We start from the raw sequence: 20,021 nt of genomic DNA on the forward strand, positions 1-20,021 counted from the left end.
AGGTCAGGACTGACCCGAGCACAGCCTGCCCACTGCAGAAAACACATTCTCCTCGCCAATCTGTTTTAGATATTAACCACCAGTGCCTGAATGTCTCCTTTCTTCTTTAGGGAGCATCCGTCAGTAGTGTTGCAATGAGGGCTGGGTGGGTATGATGCCGCCGCACCTCCGCTGCTACATTCCCGGGGCAGGGTCACCACCTGAACCTGCTTCCTCATTGGTGACTTGGGAGCCATGGTGGCACCGGCTCCATCCCATCCCACATCCCTCACCAGCGCCGCCCACGAAGTCCCAGAAAAGTGAGCCACTGCCCATGCCCTGTAGCTCTCACTCAGGTGAGCCCCCCCCACTGCCATTGTCGGGGGAGCAGGGGTAGGGGGGCAGGGAAGGCACCCGGTCCAAGACGGACCTTAGCCCCCTACTGGCTGAGGACCCGGGTAAATCACGTCTCCTCCCTAAGCCAAGTTTGCTTTCTTAGGCAAAGACAGGAATGCTCAAGGCTTTGGTGGCAGGTTGTAGCAAGGATAAAGGAGTTCAGAGTCCTACCTGGCATACAACACAGGTGCTCAGGACTGTCCACGGGAAAACACACAGCTGCACGATGGAGGGACTTGTTTTGGAGTTCTCAACAAAATAAACCAGTTCCTCTCCCTCTCCCCACCCCCGCCACGTGTGTGCACACACGTATGTACAGTCCAGCCAGAATAGGAACACACACACACACACACACACACACACACACACACACACACACACACGCATTAGCCTCTTCTTTCCATGCACACAAACCATCTATTGGTTTCAAAAAATAGCAGTTTTCCAAACCAGGGGATTAAAATGCATCTTTAGCTTGATTCCTCAGAATACAGTCTTACATTTTTAAAATAGTGATTTGGCACAGACGCTGCTATCCTCCCAAGCAAATATGTTTCCAGTAAAAACTGCAAGTGTCTCCTCAGGCTGCGTTATAATCTATTAAATAACAAAGTAGAATAAAATACTTCAATGTTTCGGTTACACAAACGCCCACTCGTCCCACAGCGGAGCTGCAGGGAGGCTCCTGAGGCAGCCGTCCGTTTTCCCCGTGGGCGAGGGGGCGCCTGGCCAACGGAAGCCCACAAAGGTGCGGATTGAAAGCAGCCCTCCCTCTGAGCCCCGACTCCCTTCTGATCCGACCCCGTTTGAGAGAATTCGGGGAGGGCTGGGCCTCCAGACACAGGGGAGGGGCAGGGAAGGGGCCAGGACAGGGCCAGCCGGGCCGGTGGATGCTCTGCTCCTGCCGGGCTGGCTACTTGGCCGGGAGCCCGCCTGGGGCCGGACCATGGACGGCCTTCTCCGCGCCGGGCCTGGTGATCTACGCATGGCCTCCCCGGGTCCGCTTCCTCTGCCGCCGCCGCGGGGGCTGGGTGCCCTTGCCGGGGGGCCCAGGCAGGCCGCCACGGAGCCCGGCCCCCCTCTGGAGCAGCCGCACCATCTCATGGTCCTTGTGGTCCAGCACGCGGGGCAGGAACAAGGAGGACTTCTGGGTGCGGCGCGTCTTAAAGCCCCTGCGGGGCCGGCCCTTGCCGTTCACGGACACATACCACAGTCTCTCGGCGCTGGGCTGACGCTGCGCCCCCGGGCCGCTGGGCACCGTTCGGTACAGCCGCGAGGCGTACGTGTTGTAGCCCAGCTCGTGGATCCGCTCCACGAACTCACACTCGGCGTTGTAGCTCTCCTGCGGGGGGCAGAAGGCCTCCGTCAGCCGCTGGGGAGGCCACGGAGGCCCCCACGGAGACCCCCATCGAGGATGGGGATCGGGGTCTTGGGGACCGACTGTCCCTTTGCCAGGTCTCCCTCTCCTCCTCCCTCCTGCCCGGTCCAGCACTTATCTGTGACCCATGACACCCATGCCTAGGCTGCGCCCGTCCTCCCTCTGGGTCTGGTGAACTTGGCCTTCGGGGTTCAGCTCCTCTGCCAAGGTTTCCTGAGCACCTGGGGAGAGTGCTCCCCCAGCTCTGTTCCCCTGGCACTGACTGGGGAGGGCGGGCATCCCGGCCCAGGGACGTGTGGCTCTCTCAGCAGAGCAGAGACGGGGCCTGTCCTCGATCTCTGCTGGCGGCAGGGACATCTGGAGAGAAGAAATGGACACTGGGATTTGGCTGGGTTTTCATGAGCCTGGCTTCTCGATTACTCTTGAGTTTAGGCCCTGGCTCTGGGCCTTGATCTCGGAGAGGGGCTGTCTTGGCCTCGTGGTCCTTGCCCCACGCACATGGAGCAGAAACCAGGAGCCCAGCCCAAAGCCTGTGCTCAGCAAGGGCACAGACACTGTTGTTGTCAGGGCGGCTCAGGGGTGGGGGCGCCCGCACACGTGGGGTGGAGAGGAGACGCTACGGAGGCAGAGGCGAACAGGGACCTGTGTGCGTCTGGGACAGGCTGGGAGGCATGGGCTGGGCCTGGGTCTCTGCCTTCTCAGAGACAGGCATCCGGACAGAGAGAGGCAGACTCATAACTCAAGGGGCTTTCACCATCGGCCCTTGGGCCACCTAGTGGGGTGCCTCCAGGTCGGGGGGGGTGAGTCTGACTTACACCAACCCAGGTGAGGCTTCGGTCTGAGCTGTAGGCAGGTGGGCATGCCAAGCACCCCCAGGGCTTCCCTCCTCACCCCGTGCCAGGGGGCAGGGCTGGGGGGCAGGGGGAGGTGGGCAGAAGGAGCCCAAGACTCTCATGTCTCCATCTGCGGAGGGGAAAGGGGGTTGCTACTGAGTGCAGGTGGCCCAAAGGGCCCGGGCCCATTCTTAGGGGGGCACAGGCTGGTTGGGGCCAGACCCACGAAAGGGACAGCAGGAGACCTGGAAGGGCCACAGGATGCACGATGGTCAAGCACCAAATGCCTCTTTCCCAATGATGTCCAAGTCCAGAGGAAAGGGTGGGGGCTCCTGTCCAACTGGAAGAGAGAGCTGCCTCTCCCCATAACCTCAACCTCTCTCTGCTGTCCCACCCCTCGGGGGGTGCCCAGGATGCCCTGGGTCACAGTACAGGTGCCGCTGACAAAGACCAGGCCTGCGGTGGTGGCAGACCCCAAATCCCAGAGGGTTATGATGCTGTTCTGGTCTGTGCCCAAGGCCTCATATGTAGTGTGGGGATCACGGGCCATCTGGGGGTGAGCGGCTGGGCTCAGGGCAGACCCCCATGTCAGGCGGCTACATTAGTGTCTGGTCCACACACTCAGCCATCAGGAGCTCAGGGACAGAGCAGGCTCTTCTCCCCAGCCTCTCTGTCCCATGGCTGAGGCCCAGGAACCAGGAAGCCAAGGGTTTTCTTGTTGTGGGACAAGTGAAGGGACCCAGTCTCACGAGCCTCCAAGAGTGAAGAGCGCAGGCCCTCCAGAGGGGGTCCTGGGGCAGGTAGAGCTTGCGCCTTGTAGGGGCTCCTAGAGAGGTCAGGATGACCAAGAGGAGGGTATCGGCTCAGGGCCAGGGGCACAGACACCAGGGGACCCCAGGTGAGCTGGCGGCAAGAGTTCCCACTGCCTCTCTGGGTCCTGCTGTCCTACCCCAGACCCTGTGCTCCACAGGGCCTTCCCCCCAGTCACTCCCACCCACCGGTGCCACCTGCCAAAACTCTACTTGTCACTGCCTGACCTCAACCTTGGAGAGCCTGCACTTCCTTCTCAGGCTCTGCCAGCACTTGGAGCCGCTCCAGAAAAGCCGGCGCAGGGCGGTGTGGAGGTGGCTGGCAAGGCTGCCCCCCCCAGTTGGTTCTGAGCCCCAGGGGACCAGGCAGGGGTGTGCAGGGAGGGCGGGAAGGCGGCTGGCTGCAGGCAGCATGGTGAGCATGTCGAAGGTGTGAGGAGGAAGCCAGCTGACAGGTACCTTCCCAATGAGGTGACATTTAGGAGGGAGTCGTTAGGGAGAGGTGGGCTTTTCTGATGGGGGCATTCCAGTCTGGAGAACCCAGCAAGGTTCCAGAGGCTGCGGTGGGAATGATGGTGGAAGGTCGGAGCAGAAGGCGGTCTGGGCAGCTCCCCTCGGGGCCAAGGCACCTGGGGGATAACTTGTGGGGGATGGGGAGCTCCACGACACTGGAGGCCACGACAGCAGTGGATTCACAGTTGAGTAAGATCCTGAAGCAAACACCTAGCAGAGAGTGTGACCTATGGTAAATGCCCACGGCACTGGTGAATGAAGGAATGAATGCCCGATGGTTGCATGGAAGGAAGGAAGGAAGGAAGGAAGGAAGGAAGGAAGGAAGGAAGGAAGGAAGGAAGGAAGGAGGGAAGGAAGCCATTGTTGCAGCTTCTCAGCGACAGCAGACACAGGTAGACTCTGACCCACTGGATCCCCCAGGTCATGTTTTGTTTTGTAACCCAAAGCCCTGGGCCTGCCCACCCCCCCGACCCCCCATCCGGAAGAGGTGTCAAAGTCCTTAGACTTCCCCTTCTGATTCAGCCCTCCCTGCCCAATCTATGAACTTCCTCGGTGTGGATGAAGGACCCTCTGGGACCAGCAAGACCTGCATCATCACTGCCAAGAACAAGAACTCCTCACCAGGGCCCCTCTGCATAAGGGACAAGGGTGTCTGTAGGTGGTCTAAGGTCATTTGAGGAAGAGAAAGTCCGTTCTGCCCACTGGGCGCCAGGGGCCCAGGGCTGAGGCTTTTGGAAACCACAGTCCACCTCAAGAAAAAGACCAGCCCTGGGCCTGAGGGCATGTCCTTATAAGCCACGATTGGTGTCTACTGACTCTGGGAACACCTGCAGGAGACGCTGGAAACCAGAGGGTCCCTGGCTTCTATTAAGCAGCCCCTGGGTCAGAGAAAACAAATGGGCTCATTCCAACTCTTGCATTTCCTTTAGCAAAATAGAAAAAAAAAAAAACCCAAAAACAGAAACAACAACAACAACAACAAAACCTGTGATAAAATAAGCAGCTAAAAGGAGCGTTTTCCTGCAACTCTTCCCTGATCACACTTTGCCCAACTTCCAGACAGGCAGGGAGAGGCTGGTGTGTGGCCCCTGCAAACAGGCTCAATGGAGAGAGGGGGGCTTCAGGGAGATGGTCCTCGGGTTGTGTTGTCTAGGTTTCCTGCGGATGGAAAACCTCTCATTGCCCAAGGGGTATCAGCCGAATTGCACGTAATGACTAGTTGGAGGTAGCAAGTTTCCTGGTTACATGCATTTTACTCCATGCATCCCTGCCCCGGCCCTTGGGGGAAGGACATTGCCAATGCCCACAGAGTCATAGGACCCTTTTTCTGTTGTGGGGGCCCCAGGCGGTATACAGACTGGGTTCCAAATCTGTGTGCCTGGGACACAGGTCCTGTGTCCCTTCCTCTAGGTTGGGTCCTAAGAACTAACAGCTCTTGCCTTTCCACCCTGGGGAGAACTGGAGGTGCCATGCCCTGCTTCCTCGCCCCCCCACCCCCTCCAGGAGCCCTCTGCTTGAGCCCACAGAAGAGCTTTGCCCAATACACAGTCATGCTGTGCCCCAAGGCTCACCGGGTCCATTTATATCGGTGGAAACTTGGGGGGTAATCTCTGCCTTGCTCTCAGCGACCTTGAGGGAAGGGCAGTAGTAGGGAACAGAAAAGGTCCGGAGGAGCATTTTCTAACCCAAGGGCACTGGAGAACTTAAGACAAGTCTCACCCCCAGTGGGGTCCTCCTCGTGGGCCATGCTCCAAGCCAGCCAACCTGGCAGCCGCCTCCTACAGAAGTGGCTGGAACAGCACTGGGTGTTGAGACCCCTGGCCTGAGATTCTGGTCCCAGCTGGGGTCCTGCAGGTCCCCATGCTGCTGGACAAAGCATTTTGCTGCCCATGTCCCCTCTGTCCCCCGATGAGATGTCCAAGGGAGATGGTTGCCCCACGCAGGAGTACCCATGGGACAGGTTGGACTCACCGAAGCATAGAGCCGCCCCCTCTTGTTCATGGCCAGGTACCGCCCCGAGAAGAGCCCCTTGATGGCCACGATGCCCACCTCCACCGCTGTCATCTCCAGGATACCTGGGAAGAGTTGTGAAGGCTCATCACTCCCCGCACCTCCCACACAGCCCGGTGCTGGGGGGCTGAGGGCCCAGGCTGGGCGAGGTGAGGGCACCACACGCTCGGGGTGGGGGGGATGACCTGGGAAGTTCCAGGGAAGGAGAAGTCACTGGATGGAAGGTGAAGCAAGGGGAGCATCAGGGAAGTCTTCTCCAAGGAGAAGAATTCAAGTACGACTAACATCTCTACGTGCTGACAGCCAGGTGCTAAGGTCCTGAAGGATGTCAGTTTCGTGATCTGACAGACCAGGGAGCTGAGACTGCTGGGGTTAGGTGACTCTCCCAAGACCACACACACGTGTGTGAGCTGGAATTCAAACCTGGGCTGCAGACACCAGCGTCGGAACTCTCCAAAGGCACAGCCCCTACTAAAGGGTCTGAGGAGCCTGGGGCAGGGGCGAAGCTGGGGCCCTTGATGAAGCCAGTGGATAATATAATCCACGCAGTGCATTGAGGGGGCCACCCAAACTCACTGGCAATGGACCTGGGCAGGAGATAATTGTCCAGGGCCGGGTCCAAGGGGGATACAGGCTCTTAGCAGGAAGCGGGGTTAGATGCTGGAGCTCACGGAGGGAAGCTGCCCTGGGCTCTCCTACTCCCCACTGCATGTAAGGAAGTTTCAACCTCCCCTAACATTCCTTCTGGACGCAGGAGTGCTTTTTCACCAGAGGTCCTGCAACAAGGGCCCGAGTGGGGCCATTGTCCCCCCGCCCCAGAAGGGCTCCAAGGGGCGCTGGAGCGACAGCAATGCCCTTTGGGGGGGGCTCTCCGGGCGCAGCCCTGGCCCCCAGCATGGCAGCAATCCCAGGGCCCAGACGCCAGAGAAGCAAGCGTCTGGATGCAGGACAGGGGCAGCCGCGGATGCGCCGCCCTCCTCGGCCTCCAGGCTGCCCGCCTTGGGTACCCCAAGAATTTTGATGTTCTGTGACTCCGAGGGGGAGACTGGATTTGGAGAGCACCTGGGCGTTGCTGTAAGAGGAGCACCGGCGCTCCCGGCAGCCGCATCCTGCGCCCAGGGACGGGGACGCGAGTCCCCAAGGCGCAGCTCCAGAGGCGTCGTCCCGCGGCGCCCTCTCCGGGGCTGCGACTTTCCTAGAGGAAGCAGCGGTTTCCCGCCGCCGCCTTCAGTCCACCACACGCTTCCTACCCTCGGGGCGGGGGCGGGGGCGAGCGCCGCGGGATGCAGCAGAGGAGCCTCGGACCCTGGCCACGCTTCCACGCTCCCCACTGCGTTCCTGCCGCGCCGGGAGCTCGGGCCTCCTGTTCCCTATCCAGCCGAGCTGCTTCAGTCCCCTGGCTTCGCGCTCCTCTCAGGGAGGCTCAGCACGAGCCAGGGTCCCCGCGGCCAGAGGAGCCAAACCCTGGAGCCCCGTCCGACTCCCGCGCGAGCACGGTTCGGGCCGTGGGGCGGCGCGGGAGCATACCTGTGTCCCCAGACCCAGGCGGAGGTGCCTCCGTGCGCCTCACTCGTATCCCGCGGCCCCCTACCCCGAAGCGGCGCGCCCACCCTGCCTTGCGCTCTGCGGCCCAGGGCAGAGGCGCGAGGGCTGCGGTGTGGCCCGGGGGCATGGTTCTCTACCCGCGGCGGCAGCAGCCCAGGAGCCCCGCTCCGGCCCGGCGAGGGTCTTCCGCGTGGAGGCCGCGACTAGGGGCGGCCACCTGGGCGACAGCGATCAAGGAGGGCGGAGCGGCCGGCGGGGCGCTCCGGGGTCGGCAGGAGGAGGAGAAGTCGTCAAAATAATAAAGAAGATGATGAATGCCTCGTCTGGCGCCTTTTCTCCGAAAAACTCAAAGGGCTCGAACTTGTCAGGGCCACAGAACCCAACCGAGCGGGGAGCCCCGGGGCTGCCGACCGCGCGTCCCCTCGGACTTGAGACCCCCAGCTCCCCTCGCGCTGCTCTCCCCGACGCGAGGGGACCCCGGCGGGCGCCCTCCGGCCCGCTTTCCCGGGCACCCTTGACGCGCCAACCCCTCCCGGGCGATCCTCCCCGGGGACCCCGCCGCCGCGCCGCGGGGCCCGACACTCACTGTAGGCGCTGTTTTCCAGGCTGCCGTTGACGCGGCCGCTCGGGTGCAGCTGGAGGTGGTACTTGGTGGCGCAGTAGAGCTTGCGGCGCCGGGGCGCCCCGCCGAGGTGCTCGTAGACGCCGCCGCGGCCGCCCGCATCCCGCCGCAGCCGCGCCCCGGGACCCGCGGCGGGCCAGCCGGGCTCCAGCAGGCTGAGCAGCAGGATCCAGATCAGGCCCATCGTGGCATCGCGCCCGCCCCGCGGCGGCGGCGGCTGCAGGCGAACGCGGCGCTCATGGAGGGGGCGGCAGCCGGGCCGGGGCGAAGCGCTCGGAGCCGGCTCCCGCGCCAGGCCGTGCAGACTCCGGCTCCGCGGCGAGTGGGGGAGGGGAGAGGAGGGGCGGGAGGGAGCGGGGGTGGGGGGAGAGGCGGGGGGCGAAGAGGGGGTAGAGAGAGAGAGAGGCACCTCCTTTAATTTTCACCCAGGATCGGGTGAAATTTCCGTTGCTGCGCAAAGCGCTGAAAGAAAAGACGGTTCGGCAACAAAAGGCCGACGTGGTCCCCCGGCGGAGGCGCGGGAGGGGCGGGGAGCCCGGCGGGGCGCGGGGTTCGGGCCGGGTGCCGCCCGCGCACACTCGCCCCCAGCGCAGCGCCGTCGAGCCGCGGCTCCGCTCCGCCGCGCGCCCCGCGCCCCCGCGCGCCCTCCCGGCTCTGAAAGGTCCCTTCCCGCCCCTCCCCCGCCCCCTCCCCCAGGCCAATTATGCCTCCGAAAATTATAGACCGAGGCCTCGAGGCGGTCGCCCCAGGCCCTGTCACCCCCTCCCGTCCCCCATCAATCCCCCGGCACAATGGGAACGCCGCCGATGACTGATGTCCGCGAAAGCAACTTGCGGGGAAGTCGCGCTGACAAACGCCCATTAAAGGCGGCGCATAATGAAGGGGGCCGCGGAGGGCGGCGGAGGGGAGGGCCCGGGCCGCGGGCGCGCGTGGGGGACCCCGGGGTTGGGTCGGCGCCCGGGGCTCCCTGCTGGAGCCAGGACGCTGTCCTCTGCGGCCCGAGGCGTGGCGGGCGGGGCCGGGAGGTGCCCTGTGGTGTCACGCAAGGCGACCCCGCAGATCCGGAAGGCCGAGGCTGGCGCACGTCGGGCGGGTCTCGGAGGGTCCTGTCCCAGCTGCCGGTCGGAGACGGGGCTAGGGAAGTGGGAGGGGTTCGGGAGAGCCAGAGAACGGAGCACAGAGACAGACGGCCCCGGAGAGCGAGAGAGACCGCTGCGGAGAGAAAGGGAGAAAGAACAGGAGAGAGCGAGCGAGCGAGGGAGGGAGGGACATACCAAGAAGCAGAGACAGACGAGAGAGCCCGGGAACGATCTGAGAAAAGCCTGGAGAGTCTGGTGACCACAGAGAAGGGAGAGGAAAGAGGGGGGAAGTGGCCGGAGGCGGGGGTATATCCGCGCTGGGGTGGGAGCAGCAGTGTAGCCGCCCCTGGGTGGCCCCTGGACTGAGTGGGGGCCCTCTCCCCTAGGGACCGCTGTGAAGAAGGGCTGTGGGTATAGGGTTGGGAAAAGCCACAAGCCCCGTCCCTTCTCTTGCTCCCTTGGCCTCCACCTTCAGCAGCCCCAGGGCCAGAAGCCGGTCACATACAGGCACGCAGGCTCAAGTCAAGCAAGGAAGCTCACCCACGGGGGCCAGGGGTCTATTGGGCTCCAAGTCTGGGGGCTCTGTGGTAAACTGGGTGGGCTGGCATCCCTCGTTCTTTCCACAGGCGTCAGGATTTGGGACCTGGGTCCTTCCCAGGGGAGGTGCAGGTGTGCAGGGTACCGGGGGGGACTCCAGTGAGCTGCAGGAAGGAACACACCCCATTGGGACATTTCTTACCATCCTGGCCTGACACAGTGAGCCCACCTCAGCATGCACAGTGCCCCAGTGGCCCTGGGTGGGTGGGTGGGGGACTCGCAGGGCGTCACCCAGTACCTCAATCCCTGAGGACGTGGCTCTAGGCCAGAGTCTGTCTAGTCAGAGCCCACGAACCATCTAAAGACCAGGCCACTGATGGTTAGAGCCCCAGACTCTGAATGAAGGTCCCTGTTTGATAGAGGACGGAGCACAGTCTCCGGGCAGCCCCCAGGCACCCCCCATGGACGGAGCCAAGAGGGGAACTTACTCACTGGGACTCCACCCCCAGACCTGGCCTGGGATTACATACAGTGGCTCCTCAGCACATAGTCCTTGAATAAATGGATGGCTCGGCCACTTCCTAGCCATGTGACCTTGGCCGTGTAGCGTTGCCTCTCGGAGATTCTGGCTTCTCGTGTATAAAATGCTTCCAGGGTAGTGTAACTCAGTAGAATTAGCCCCGCAAAGGTCCCTGCCACCGGATCGGCACAGAGCACGCCCAGCAGTAGGGGACCGTAGTTTCTTGTGCAACCGGGATGGCTTTGAGGGCAGAAGGGGATGGTATTAGCAGTCATGCTGGGACAGCACACCCCCACGGCCTGAGGTCCCGTCCGGAGGACCTGGCTGGCAACCCGCATTTTTGTCGGGGTGACTTCTCCAAGGCAGCTAAGCTCCCTGGGTCGGGTTTTCTCCTCTCCCCTGGCCCCTGGCACCGGCGTCCACCCTGCAGTCAGAGGGAGCTGTCTAAAACCCACTGCCGCCTTCTCCTCCTGCACCAGCTCCTGGTAGTGCCTGCACCCCAGTCCACGGCCCCAACCTCTCCCTCCAGGCTCCAGCTTTTGCTCACCCAACCTTTTCATCTAGAGCTTCCTGCCCCCAGGGTTTCCTGGCCCAGGCAGCCCCCCAGGCACCCCCTCGGGCCCCGGGCTACCAGGCCCTCAGACACCCGGGCCCGGCTGAGGGAGGGATGCTTGATTTCGCGGTGTCTTCCTGATCTCATGCTCACAGTTGTGCTGGGGTGGGCTGGGCTGTGCTGGGACAGCCGCACCACCCACACCACGGCGACCTCCGCCCCTCCCCCTCCAGTATGGAGCCAGGTGGGGGGTGTGTAATGTGGTAATAGCGACCCTGTTAATTGCTTCCAAATGGTCACTGCTGCCATTTGACTAATTGGTCTCTTCCAGACCCCAGCATGGGCACCCCCAGGCGTGGTCCCAGCCCCCGCCTCACCACCAGCTCCCAGTCCCCGAGGTCTCTGCTGTGGGTGCCCTCACCCCCAGATCACCTCCCAGACCTATCAGGTACCCGGGTCACCCCTAGGACACCCCCTGGGTCCAGGCCCCACACCTCCAATCCCTCACACTAGAAAGGGAGTCAGCAAAAGGGACAGAGAACAGTGTTCTGTGATGTGGCCCCCGCCTGCCAACTGGGGTGACTATCAGCTGTGGTGCTGGCTCCAGGCCCCAAAATGACTCTAATTAGCCCCCCAAGATCTGTGGGAGAGGAACTTGGCCCGAGTGCGGCCGCCTGGAGCCGGTGGGCCCTGGAAGCCTGCAGGTAGCCCTACTCAGCCCCTCTCGGGGACGTCACACAACTAGGAGCCCAGGGGAAGAGATTGGGACCTCCATCTGTAGGCCTCAGCTTGGGTACCTGGCCCTTCATCCCCCGCCAGGCTGCGGGGTCCAGGGCCTAAGCCGGGGTGTGGGGTGGGGCCGTCTTTGCTCTCAGTCTCCCCTTTTTGCTTCTGGCTAAGTTGGAAACCAGGGAGCAGCAGGGGGCGTACTTGAAGGCAGAATGTCTGCACCCAGCCAGCTCCCGTTCTCGGCCTGGAAGACTGGGAGGAGCAGCAGGTTGCCCTCCTCACTCTAAAGGGGAGGACTTGGTTCCAGGGCCAGGCAGGAGCCCACCAGTTGGGAGGCACAGCTCTCCCTCAAGGGTGCTCCTGGATGGCACCTGGCATTTGCCATTAGCCAAATGTCCCGGGAACCCTGGGCCAGAGGGGCTGTGGGGCTCCTGGTCCCCCAGGGGGCTTGAACCCCGCCTGGGCCAAGTATGCAGGCTGCTGGGCACAGGCAGGTACAGGACGCCCCCTTCCCTATGTGCTCGCAGGACTTCAGGCTGGGTCCAGCTTCTGAATGGCATCATAGGCCAGGAGCACCCCAAGTGCATAGTGGCTCCCCAAGGAGGCAAATGAGAGACCCAGAAGGGGGTTTTGCAGGCTGGAGCCTTAGCACTGCAACCGCCCAAGCTGAGCCTTTTGAAAATTTTATTTATTTCTATTTTTTAACTTTAAAGAGCTCTACTGAGATATAATTCACATACCCTGCAATTCACCCATTTAAAGAGTACAACTCGATAGCATTTAGTTTGTCCACAGAGCTGTGCATCCATCCCCAGAGTCTATTTTAGAAGCTTTTCGTCTCCCCCAGAAAGAAGCCCCCTGCCTTCAGCTAACATCCCCTATTCCTCCACCCTCCCTTGGCCCCGAGCAACACTCATCTACCCCCTGTCTCCCCGGATTTCCCTGCTCAAGACATTTCATCTATAGAGACTCATATAATATGAGGCCTCTTGGGTCTGCCTGCTTGCGCTTCTCAGAATGCTTTGAGATTCATCCACGTTCATCCACGTGTAGCGTGTGTCAGGGCTTTGTTCCTTTTTAGGCCCAGTACTATTGCATCCTATGGCCATTCTGCATTTGTCTATCCATACCATTCATCTGTTGACGGACTTCGGGGCTCCTTCCCAGTCGTTCGGCTGCTGTGAAGCTCCAAGTGAAGTCTGCAAGGAGGAAGAGGAATTCTTTTGGGATCAAGGGGGGTGGGCATACACTTCTGCTCCTTGCCCATGACACCCAGGGCAACCTCAGGCCTGTGCACCGCTCCGTGCCTGGCATGGGGCAGCCGGCATGACCCGGAGCACAGCCTCTGGGGACACTGGCCTGTGTCTATGATCTCTGTGTGCCCCAGCCTCCTGGTCTGCAAGAGGAGGGACAGAAACCCCCGCTACACGCACCGTTGCCCCTTGCACAACTCGGGGTTACGAGTGCCGACTCCCCCCGGCCTCCGAAAATCCAAGTAGAACTTTTGACTCCAAAACCTGACTACTAACAGCCTGTGGTTGACCAGAAACCTTACGGATAACATGAACAGTCCACTGACACTGATTTTGTGTGGGGTACGTGTCATATACCGTATGCTGCCAATAAAGCAAGCTAGAGGAAGGAAAATGGTATGAGGAAAACTGTAAGGAAGAGAAAATACATTTACAGCACCGTGCTGTATTTTTATATAGAAAACACACACGAGTGGGCCCAGGCACTGCAGAGCCGTGTTGTCTCAGGGTGTGGGGGGTGCTCTCCCTGGGTCCTCCCGGGGTCGTCCCTCCGTGCGGGTCTGTGTCCTGATCCGCTCTTCTTGTAAGGACTCCGGTCACATGGGATCAGGGCCCGGCCTACAGATCACATTTTGTCTTTGTCACTTATTGAAAGACCTTGTCTCCAAATACAGTCCTTCTGAGGTGCTGGGGGTTACAACTCAACATAGGAATTTGGGGGACACAACTCAGCCCATAGGAAACGTTAACAATGAGGTGTGCCCCAGGCCCGCGGACGGGGTGGTGTGGAGTGGGGGCTGGGTCTGTGAGCCTGATAAGAGCTTTGGGAGGAAACCCACACCCACAAAATCACCCCCACCCCACCTGCCTTCTGGCCTTGATGCGTGTGGGTCCCTCCACCCCTTGCATCCTTTCCTTCTAGAAACTCCTGCTGTTCCTGCAAGACCCAGTGTATCTCACCACACATCTGTCGCCTCCGCTGGCAGAGCTAGTCTCCCCCGCCCCCACGTGCCATCTGACTCTGAGTCAGGGCCCCGCAGTCTCTGCCTTAGTCCCCTGAGCTGAGAGAAGCCCGAGGAGCTGGGCCCTGGGATGCGCGTCGCAGGCAATGGGCTGACCTGGCCACTGGACCGTGGGATCTCGAGAGGCCTGTGTCCCCGGGACCGGCCATGCACACCTAAGCTGTGGGGACTCCTACAGCTCTCAGCCTCTCCTGAGGAAGTCTGAGGGCCTCCAGGTCTCTCTAACGGACGCTGGCCAGCGTAGCTCTGCAGACCACGGCCCCGGGAGCACGGGCCATCTCTGGGGAAGGCACTTTCCCTTCTCTCTCTGAGCCAGGTCCAGCCCCACCTGCTCCACAAATCCAAGTTGAGCCCCTAAGACGTGGCTGCCCCAAGCCTCCATTGATTTTGTGGCTGCTGGCCTGGGCTGGCGCCGGATGCGCCCGTGCGGCCAGAAGCCACAGTCTAGCAAAGGCAGTGGGGGGCGTGGGGTCAGGAAGGAGCGGGCCGGGCACACGCTTTTGTTAACGAGAAACGTTTCTCATCTCCCGACTTGGGGAGACCGAGCCGGTGCCCCTTCCTCACCCCCGGCTGCCCTCTTCAGCCTCCCGTGTCCATGGCCACCAGCTGTCAGGCCCCCTGACATGCAGCTTGCGAGCCTGCTGTGTTTTCGGGGTGCAGGCCACACCCCTTGCTCCCGTTTGGGTGCTGTCTGGCCGCTGCCCGTCTCCCTGGCTCCTTCCCTGACCCTTGGCCTTGGCCAGTCACTGTGAACGTCTCCCAGTCCCCCGGAGCCGTGGCGATGTCCCTCCTCGGGGACTCTGCTGGCTTCCCCACTGCTCTGCCCCCACATCTGACTGGTTTAGATTCTTTTGTACTTGGCAATCCAGTTGAGAGAGGCCCTCCTTGGACAGGGCGTCCCTGCACCCCGTCCTCTCCTGCCACTTCCTCTGGCTAGGCCGAGGGTCTCCCCTCCTCTCGGGTCCCTTCCTCGTGGAAGGACAGCCGCAGGTCGGTCTCACCCACAGGGCTGTGGGGTCCAAAGGAGGCCAGGCTGGTCTGCTCTTCTCTGCTTTCTCACTGCTCCGCAGACGATGAACAAATGAACGAGTGAACGAAAGGATGAAATTGCAGCATCCCTTGGCCTGATGCTGTTTGTCATTGGAGGGGCGCAGTGAAGGAAAGGAGGTTCTACGTGGACCCTGCCAAGGCTGGCGCGCGGGGCGCAGGAAACAGAACAATACCGTCCCCTCCCGCTGCCTGGCAGGGTGCGGTGGCCCCCCTGGAGGCCCTATTCCCAAGAGGGGTGGAGGGGGATATCTGGAACATTCCGTCTGGCAAAACTCCAGAAAAACTGCAGATGAGGAAACCCCCCATCCTAAGGACTACGCACCAGAGTGTATCGCTGATCCGAAGACACTTTTTAACCCCAAAGGAGTCGGGTGCAGTGAGCGGGATGGGGCGCAGGCATGTCCTGTGGTGTCGGGGGGATGCACATACCAGGGCCTTTCTGCAACAGTGTCCCCTTGCTCTGGGGAATCCCACAAAGTCCATAAAGAAATACAGCCAAGAACATCCACTGCAACACCATTCACTGGGAAGGATATCAAACCGGAAACAACCACCACCCCCCACCCCCCGCCGCCCCCAAGTGGCAGGTAAGGGAGATCATGGCCTGGGGAGGAAAATCCCATCCGCCACTTAACTATGGAAGGGGTCAGTGTGCGGGGCTGCCCTGCAGGAGGGGCTGAGGCACCCCAAGGGTCAGGACAAACAGCAGCAGTGACAGTAGGGGGAGGTGGGAGAGGGGCAGCGAGCCCCAGGGGTGGAGATCTGGGCAGCATGGGCATGTCGAGTGTCGGCCCCGGCGCTGGGCTCAGACCCCGACCACTTGGCTGTCAAGGTCCCTGTTCTCTTCCACCCATCAACACAGCCCTGGGAGCAGAAAATCTGAAGGACCAAGCACCCCCTTGCAGATTGCTTAGGTGGACACTTCAGGACAACCCAGAGCCGTCGGCTCTCCTCCTCAGTATCAGAGGCCAGGAGCCAGTGTGGAGGCCTGGGTAGGGCTCCTTGGAGACACCAGGCCCTAGACCCACTCTCCCACTTTACACACAAAACACTGATGCTGCAGGATGAAATCGCTCCGACTCTAGGACGGATGGCTGGTGGGACAGACGGACAGGCTGAAGCAAAGCCCCCACTTGACTTAAGAGGAGAACTTGGAGCCCATGCGACCACGGCCGCTGCTGGGTCGGAGGCCTGCACAATGTAGCTAATTGGCCTCAGCATTGTTCTCTCTTGGATTTGAAAACCTTTTAGTAACAGATTACGGGACAATGGGCTGAACTCACGGTGCCGTCATTAGGCGGAAGGCAGGGCCACTCCTGGGCCAGTCTCGTTCCTGGCTGATTTCAAGGTGCTGTGTGTCTCTCCCAGGGACATGCACACAGAGGTAAGGAATGTCTCTGAGCCACAGTGACATTTTCATGACGGGTGGCCGGCCAGCCCTCACAAAGGAGACGTGCCCTGGGGCTCTGGGCCCTCAATCTGGAAGGTTCTTAGCCGGCTCTTGGTCTCTCTGGCTCTGGGTGAAAAGCGGCACCAGAATCCAAGTCAAACACTGCTCATCCAGAGCACCCTGCCTTTGGCCAGGACTGGGAAAGAGCTCTCTGGTCCCCAGCCATCCTGCAGATCGGCCATTGCTCCCCCAGAAGCCCCTTCCTCAACCTGTGGTGCCGCACGGTGCTCTCTCGAGTCACCAGGCCATCGCGTGGGGTGGGGGCTTTGGGCCCATTTACACCTGGACGAGGATGGAGTTCTGCGCACAGGCGTGGGCCTCTTGCCAGCACCCCCTGCTATGAAGGTGGGGCTCCCAGGGGTTTGAGGAGCATGGAGCCCCCAAAACAGAGCTCCCAGTAAAGACAGAGGACAAACCAGCTGTCCCCACTGCGGCTGGGACAGCCTCATCTGTGAAACGGTGATGTTCTCAGCTGCATTTTGATAACCACCGACCAGCTTCTAAATTGGGTCTTTCTCATACCTACACAGAGCCAAATCTCGTCGCCTTGGCCCGGCAGCGAAGAGAGACCCAGGGTCCCTGCCGCTCTATCGGGTGCCTCGCCGGCGCCACAGCGTTGCCCACCTGGCTGGGGCAGGCGGGGAGCTTTGCCTCAGGCCAATATCTGGGCGCTTTCTGCAAGGACAACACGCAGACCGGCTTGTTTCTGTAGCAGCGCAGCTAACACGTAGCCCATGTCCCGCACAATGCACCCAGCTCGGTGGGTTCGAGCAAATGCAGGGCTGTGCAGCTACCGTTACCATCAACGGTAGGGCGTTTTAAGGTCCCTGAAAGACTCGATAGCCATCAGCAGTCCCCTCCTTTATCCTAAATCCCCCCAGGCCCCCGCAAGTCTGCATGCACTAGGTGCTTACATGAATCTGCCCGTTCCCCAAACGTCATACAGATGGACCATGCAGTAGGTGGTCTTTCATGACAGGCCTTAGTTTTGAAACCAAGAAAGGGCCCCCTCCCCTCCCTGGTGCCCCCCCATCTTAGCGCCCTCGCCACCCACACGTACCAGGTGGCAGGGAGGCAGGGCCCTAGCCCCCGCCTGGTGTGTAGACAACAGGCATTCGGGCCACTTCTGAGCTAGTCTCTGAAAATGGGTGGTCGGAGACCCTCGGGAGATTCTCAGGGGCTGCCCGCGTCAGATCAGCCTGGCCTAACTTCGAAGGAATAGCAGCGACAGTCAGCACTGGGAGCACAGGAAGAGACCCCCGTGCTGTGAGCGGCGGTGGGGTTGGAGGTCCGGGAGCCTCTGGAATCCTCACCAGTGTGGGCCCACACTCACCGATCTCATACCTGTGTCCTTCCGTGAGCTGGGCTCCCTCCTCCGCACGGCCTGAGCTGAGAGCCAGGGTTGCTCCCCAGGCACAGGGAGCCCCTTCCTCTGCCCCCCTGACCACAGGCGCCCCAGTGTCTGTGCTTCCCAAACCTGGGAGTTGTGTGGCTCTGGAACCTTCCCCAGTTCCGCATCTGAAAAATGGGCACAGCCATAGCAATGCCCTCCTGAGGCTGTTGTGAGGATTGCATGGCGGCGGGGGGGGGGGGGGGCGCTGGCAAGCATCCCTTCCACCTTCCCTCCATCCCTCCCTCCCGCTCCTTCCTCCAGTTCCCTCCCCGCCCCCCAACACTGGTCCACCCTCCCTGTAACCACATCACCTCTGAGGAGAACGAGACGATGAACGCCTCCTTGTGACTCTCACACCCAGCCCGGGATGCCACCCCTGCCCCAGGGAGCCCAGAGCCTTCCCCGTCTCTTCTGTCTCCCCGGCCCCGGCACAGCGCCTGTCTCAGTTCAGGTCCGGACTCTCGCCCTCACTCAGAGCCAAACCCACCGGAGGGCCCAAGTCCACTGGCCCCAGGCCTGGCAAAGCCACTGTTGTGGTCAGACACACCCTCCCTCCCTTCCTGTCCCCGGCCTTTCTGCCTTCCCCCTCTCTTTCCCTCCCTCCCTCTCTCTTTTCCTTCCTCCCCTTACACACGCGCGCACACACGCGCACACACACACGCGCGCGCACACACACGCGCACACACGCGCACACACATGCGCACTTGGTTCAAGTTGCCTGGCTCAGTTTTATGCCCGTGAGTCTGGGCTGGGGGTTTTGGGAACCATGGCTGACTCGCAGCCCTTATAGACCGAGAAGCCGGCCAGCCGGGGGGGCTGAGGAGAATTTTGTGCTGTACACTGCTGCGCAGACCAGGAGGGCCCCCCTGAAGGCCCCCTGGAAGAGCCAGCGTCTCCCTTTCTTCACCTCCATGTCTTCTTGGTCTTTGCTTTGGCCGTGTTAGATGCCAGAGTGGCCTCCACCTCCCACAGGTCAGCTCGGTCCTGGGATGTAAGCCCATCGCTGGTCCCCGGATGGGGAAAGGACAGGAAAGCCACAGAAGCCTGGGTCGTACTGCTGCCCGAGGACCCAGTTCCTGGGACCTGCCCCCGATGCCCCAAAGGTACAAGACCGCCTGGGAAGATGCTTGCTTTCTCACCATCTCTCACCTCTTGCAAAAGTGTGCTCAACACACCCAGATCTTAATTCCTTCCCCAAAGAGAGTTTGTTGAGAGCCGGTCAGCCCCTGTGTCTCTACCTTTTCCTCTGGGATGACCGTGATGGGTGACGGCTCTCAAGGTGGCCTCGGAAGTATTTGTTCAAACTACAGGTGACCGGCTATGACTGACTGAAGCCAGACAGACCTCAAGGCCACCGACACCCACACAGAGGGCACATGCTCACCTGGAGGGCGCTAATGCCCACCTGGAGACCCCACTCCAGGCGGGGCCCCCCAAGCTGCTGCCCGGCAGCCTCCCCAACTGCCGCACAGGGAAGGAGCACTGAGATGTCGCTGTCTTAAGGACATAAGGACCCCTGGCTTCACGGCTTCCAAACGTCTGTAACAAGCTCCCCAGGCCAATCTGACATCCACCAGCTATGGAAATTGCTCTCTTAGACCATCTGTGAGACCAGACTACAGTCTGATCACCTTTTAATTAACATTCACCCAGTGACGTTTCGAGTTCCTGCTCTGCACCAGGCCCCAAGCCGGGACACAAGGGTGGACAGGCTTTCCTGGCGGCAGGTAGTGGGGAGGGATGGTCAGCAAACACCTAGGACCAGGGAGCAGGAGGGTGACACATCCAGACCATCTGGGGTCGTGCAGGCGGGCACCCGCTGCCTGGGCAGGGCCAGGAAGCAGAGCCCCCCCACTGAACCACTAGCTCTGGACCCTCACGTCACCACTCGGCAAGCACCAAGGTCCCTCCGACCCTCCAAGCCCCTCAGACATCATTGTCCTTCGCAGTGTCCCGCACACTCCCCTTTGTGCTGCCCCGAGGTCCCTGTAGCAGACGGGGTGGGTACTGCTTGCTCCTTTTCCCAGAAAAGGAAACCGAGGCACAGAAAGTGAGCACTTTGCTGAGGAGCATGCAGCAGGTAAGTGGGTGAGCCAGGCTTTGAATCCAGGACCCAAACCCACAGGCTACACCCCCTTCCCATCGTCATCGACAAGAAAGAGAAGGCCAAGCCCACAGTGCTGTTTTTCTGGATTTGGTCTGCAGCCGAAAGGGGGTGGGCCCAGCCAGTGTGACCCAAGGTGATGCTCTCTGTCAGACCTTGATATGGTGCCCGCTACGCACAACGTGCCCTTCCCAGCATCTTATAAATGCGAATTCACTTATACGCTCGTGACCACTTTTGTAGACA

The 20,021-nt window shown here is 61.2% G+C and overlaps 1 protein-coding gene across 1 annotated transcript; it reads right to left on the minus strand.

Moving 5' to 3' along the window:
- Positions 1 to 1,354: 1,354 nt before the first annotated feature.
- Positions 1,355 to 8,269, minus strand: FGF3 (fibroblast growth factor 3). Its single transcript, XM_027579617.1, has 3 exons — positions 8,050 to 8,269; positions 5,880 to 5,983; positions 1,355 to 1,717 (listed from the first exon to the last, which is right to left on the minus strand). Exons 1-3 carry the CDS (start codon positions 8,267 to 8,269, stop codon positions 1,355 to 1,357), a joined length of 687 nt encoding a protein of 228 aa, XP_027435418.1.
- Positions 8,270 to 20,021: the final 11,752 nt, after the last annotated feature.

Source organism: Zalophus californianus, chromosome 11 (genome assembly GCF_009762305.2).
Source record: "Zalophus californianus isolate mZalCal1 chromosome 11, mZalCal1.pri.v2, whole genome shotgun sequence".
NCBI lineage: Eukaryota > Metazoa > Chordata > Mammalia > Carnivora > Otariidae > Zalophus > Zalophus californianus.

What these genes read in the sequence shown, in the direction of transcription:
- FGF3 (XM_027579617.1), bottom strand. Translation starts at nt 8,269, where the DNA reads ATGGGCCTGATCTGGATCCTGCTGCTCAGCCTGCTGGAGCCCGGCTGG. An exon ending in CCTGGAAAACAGCGCCTACA is followed by an intron (nt 5,984 to 8,049) that starts GTGAGTGTCGGG and finishes AACTCTTCCCAG; the next exon opens with GTATCCTGGAGATGACAGCG. An exon ending in GGGGGCGGCTCTATGCTTCG is followed by an intron (nt 1,718 to 5,879) that starts GTGAGTCCAACC and finishes TGCCCCCCGCAG; the next exon opens with GAGAGCTACAACGCCGAGTG.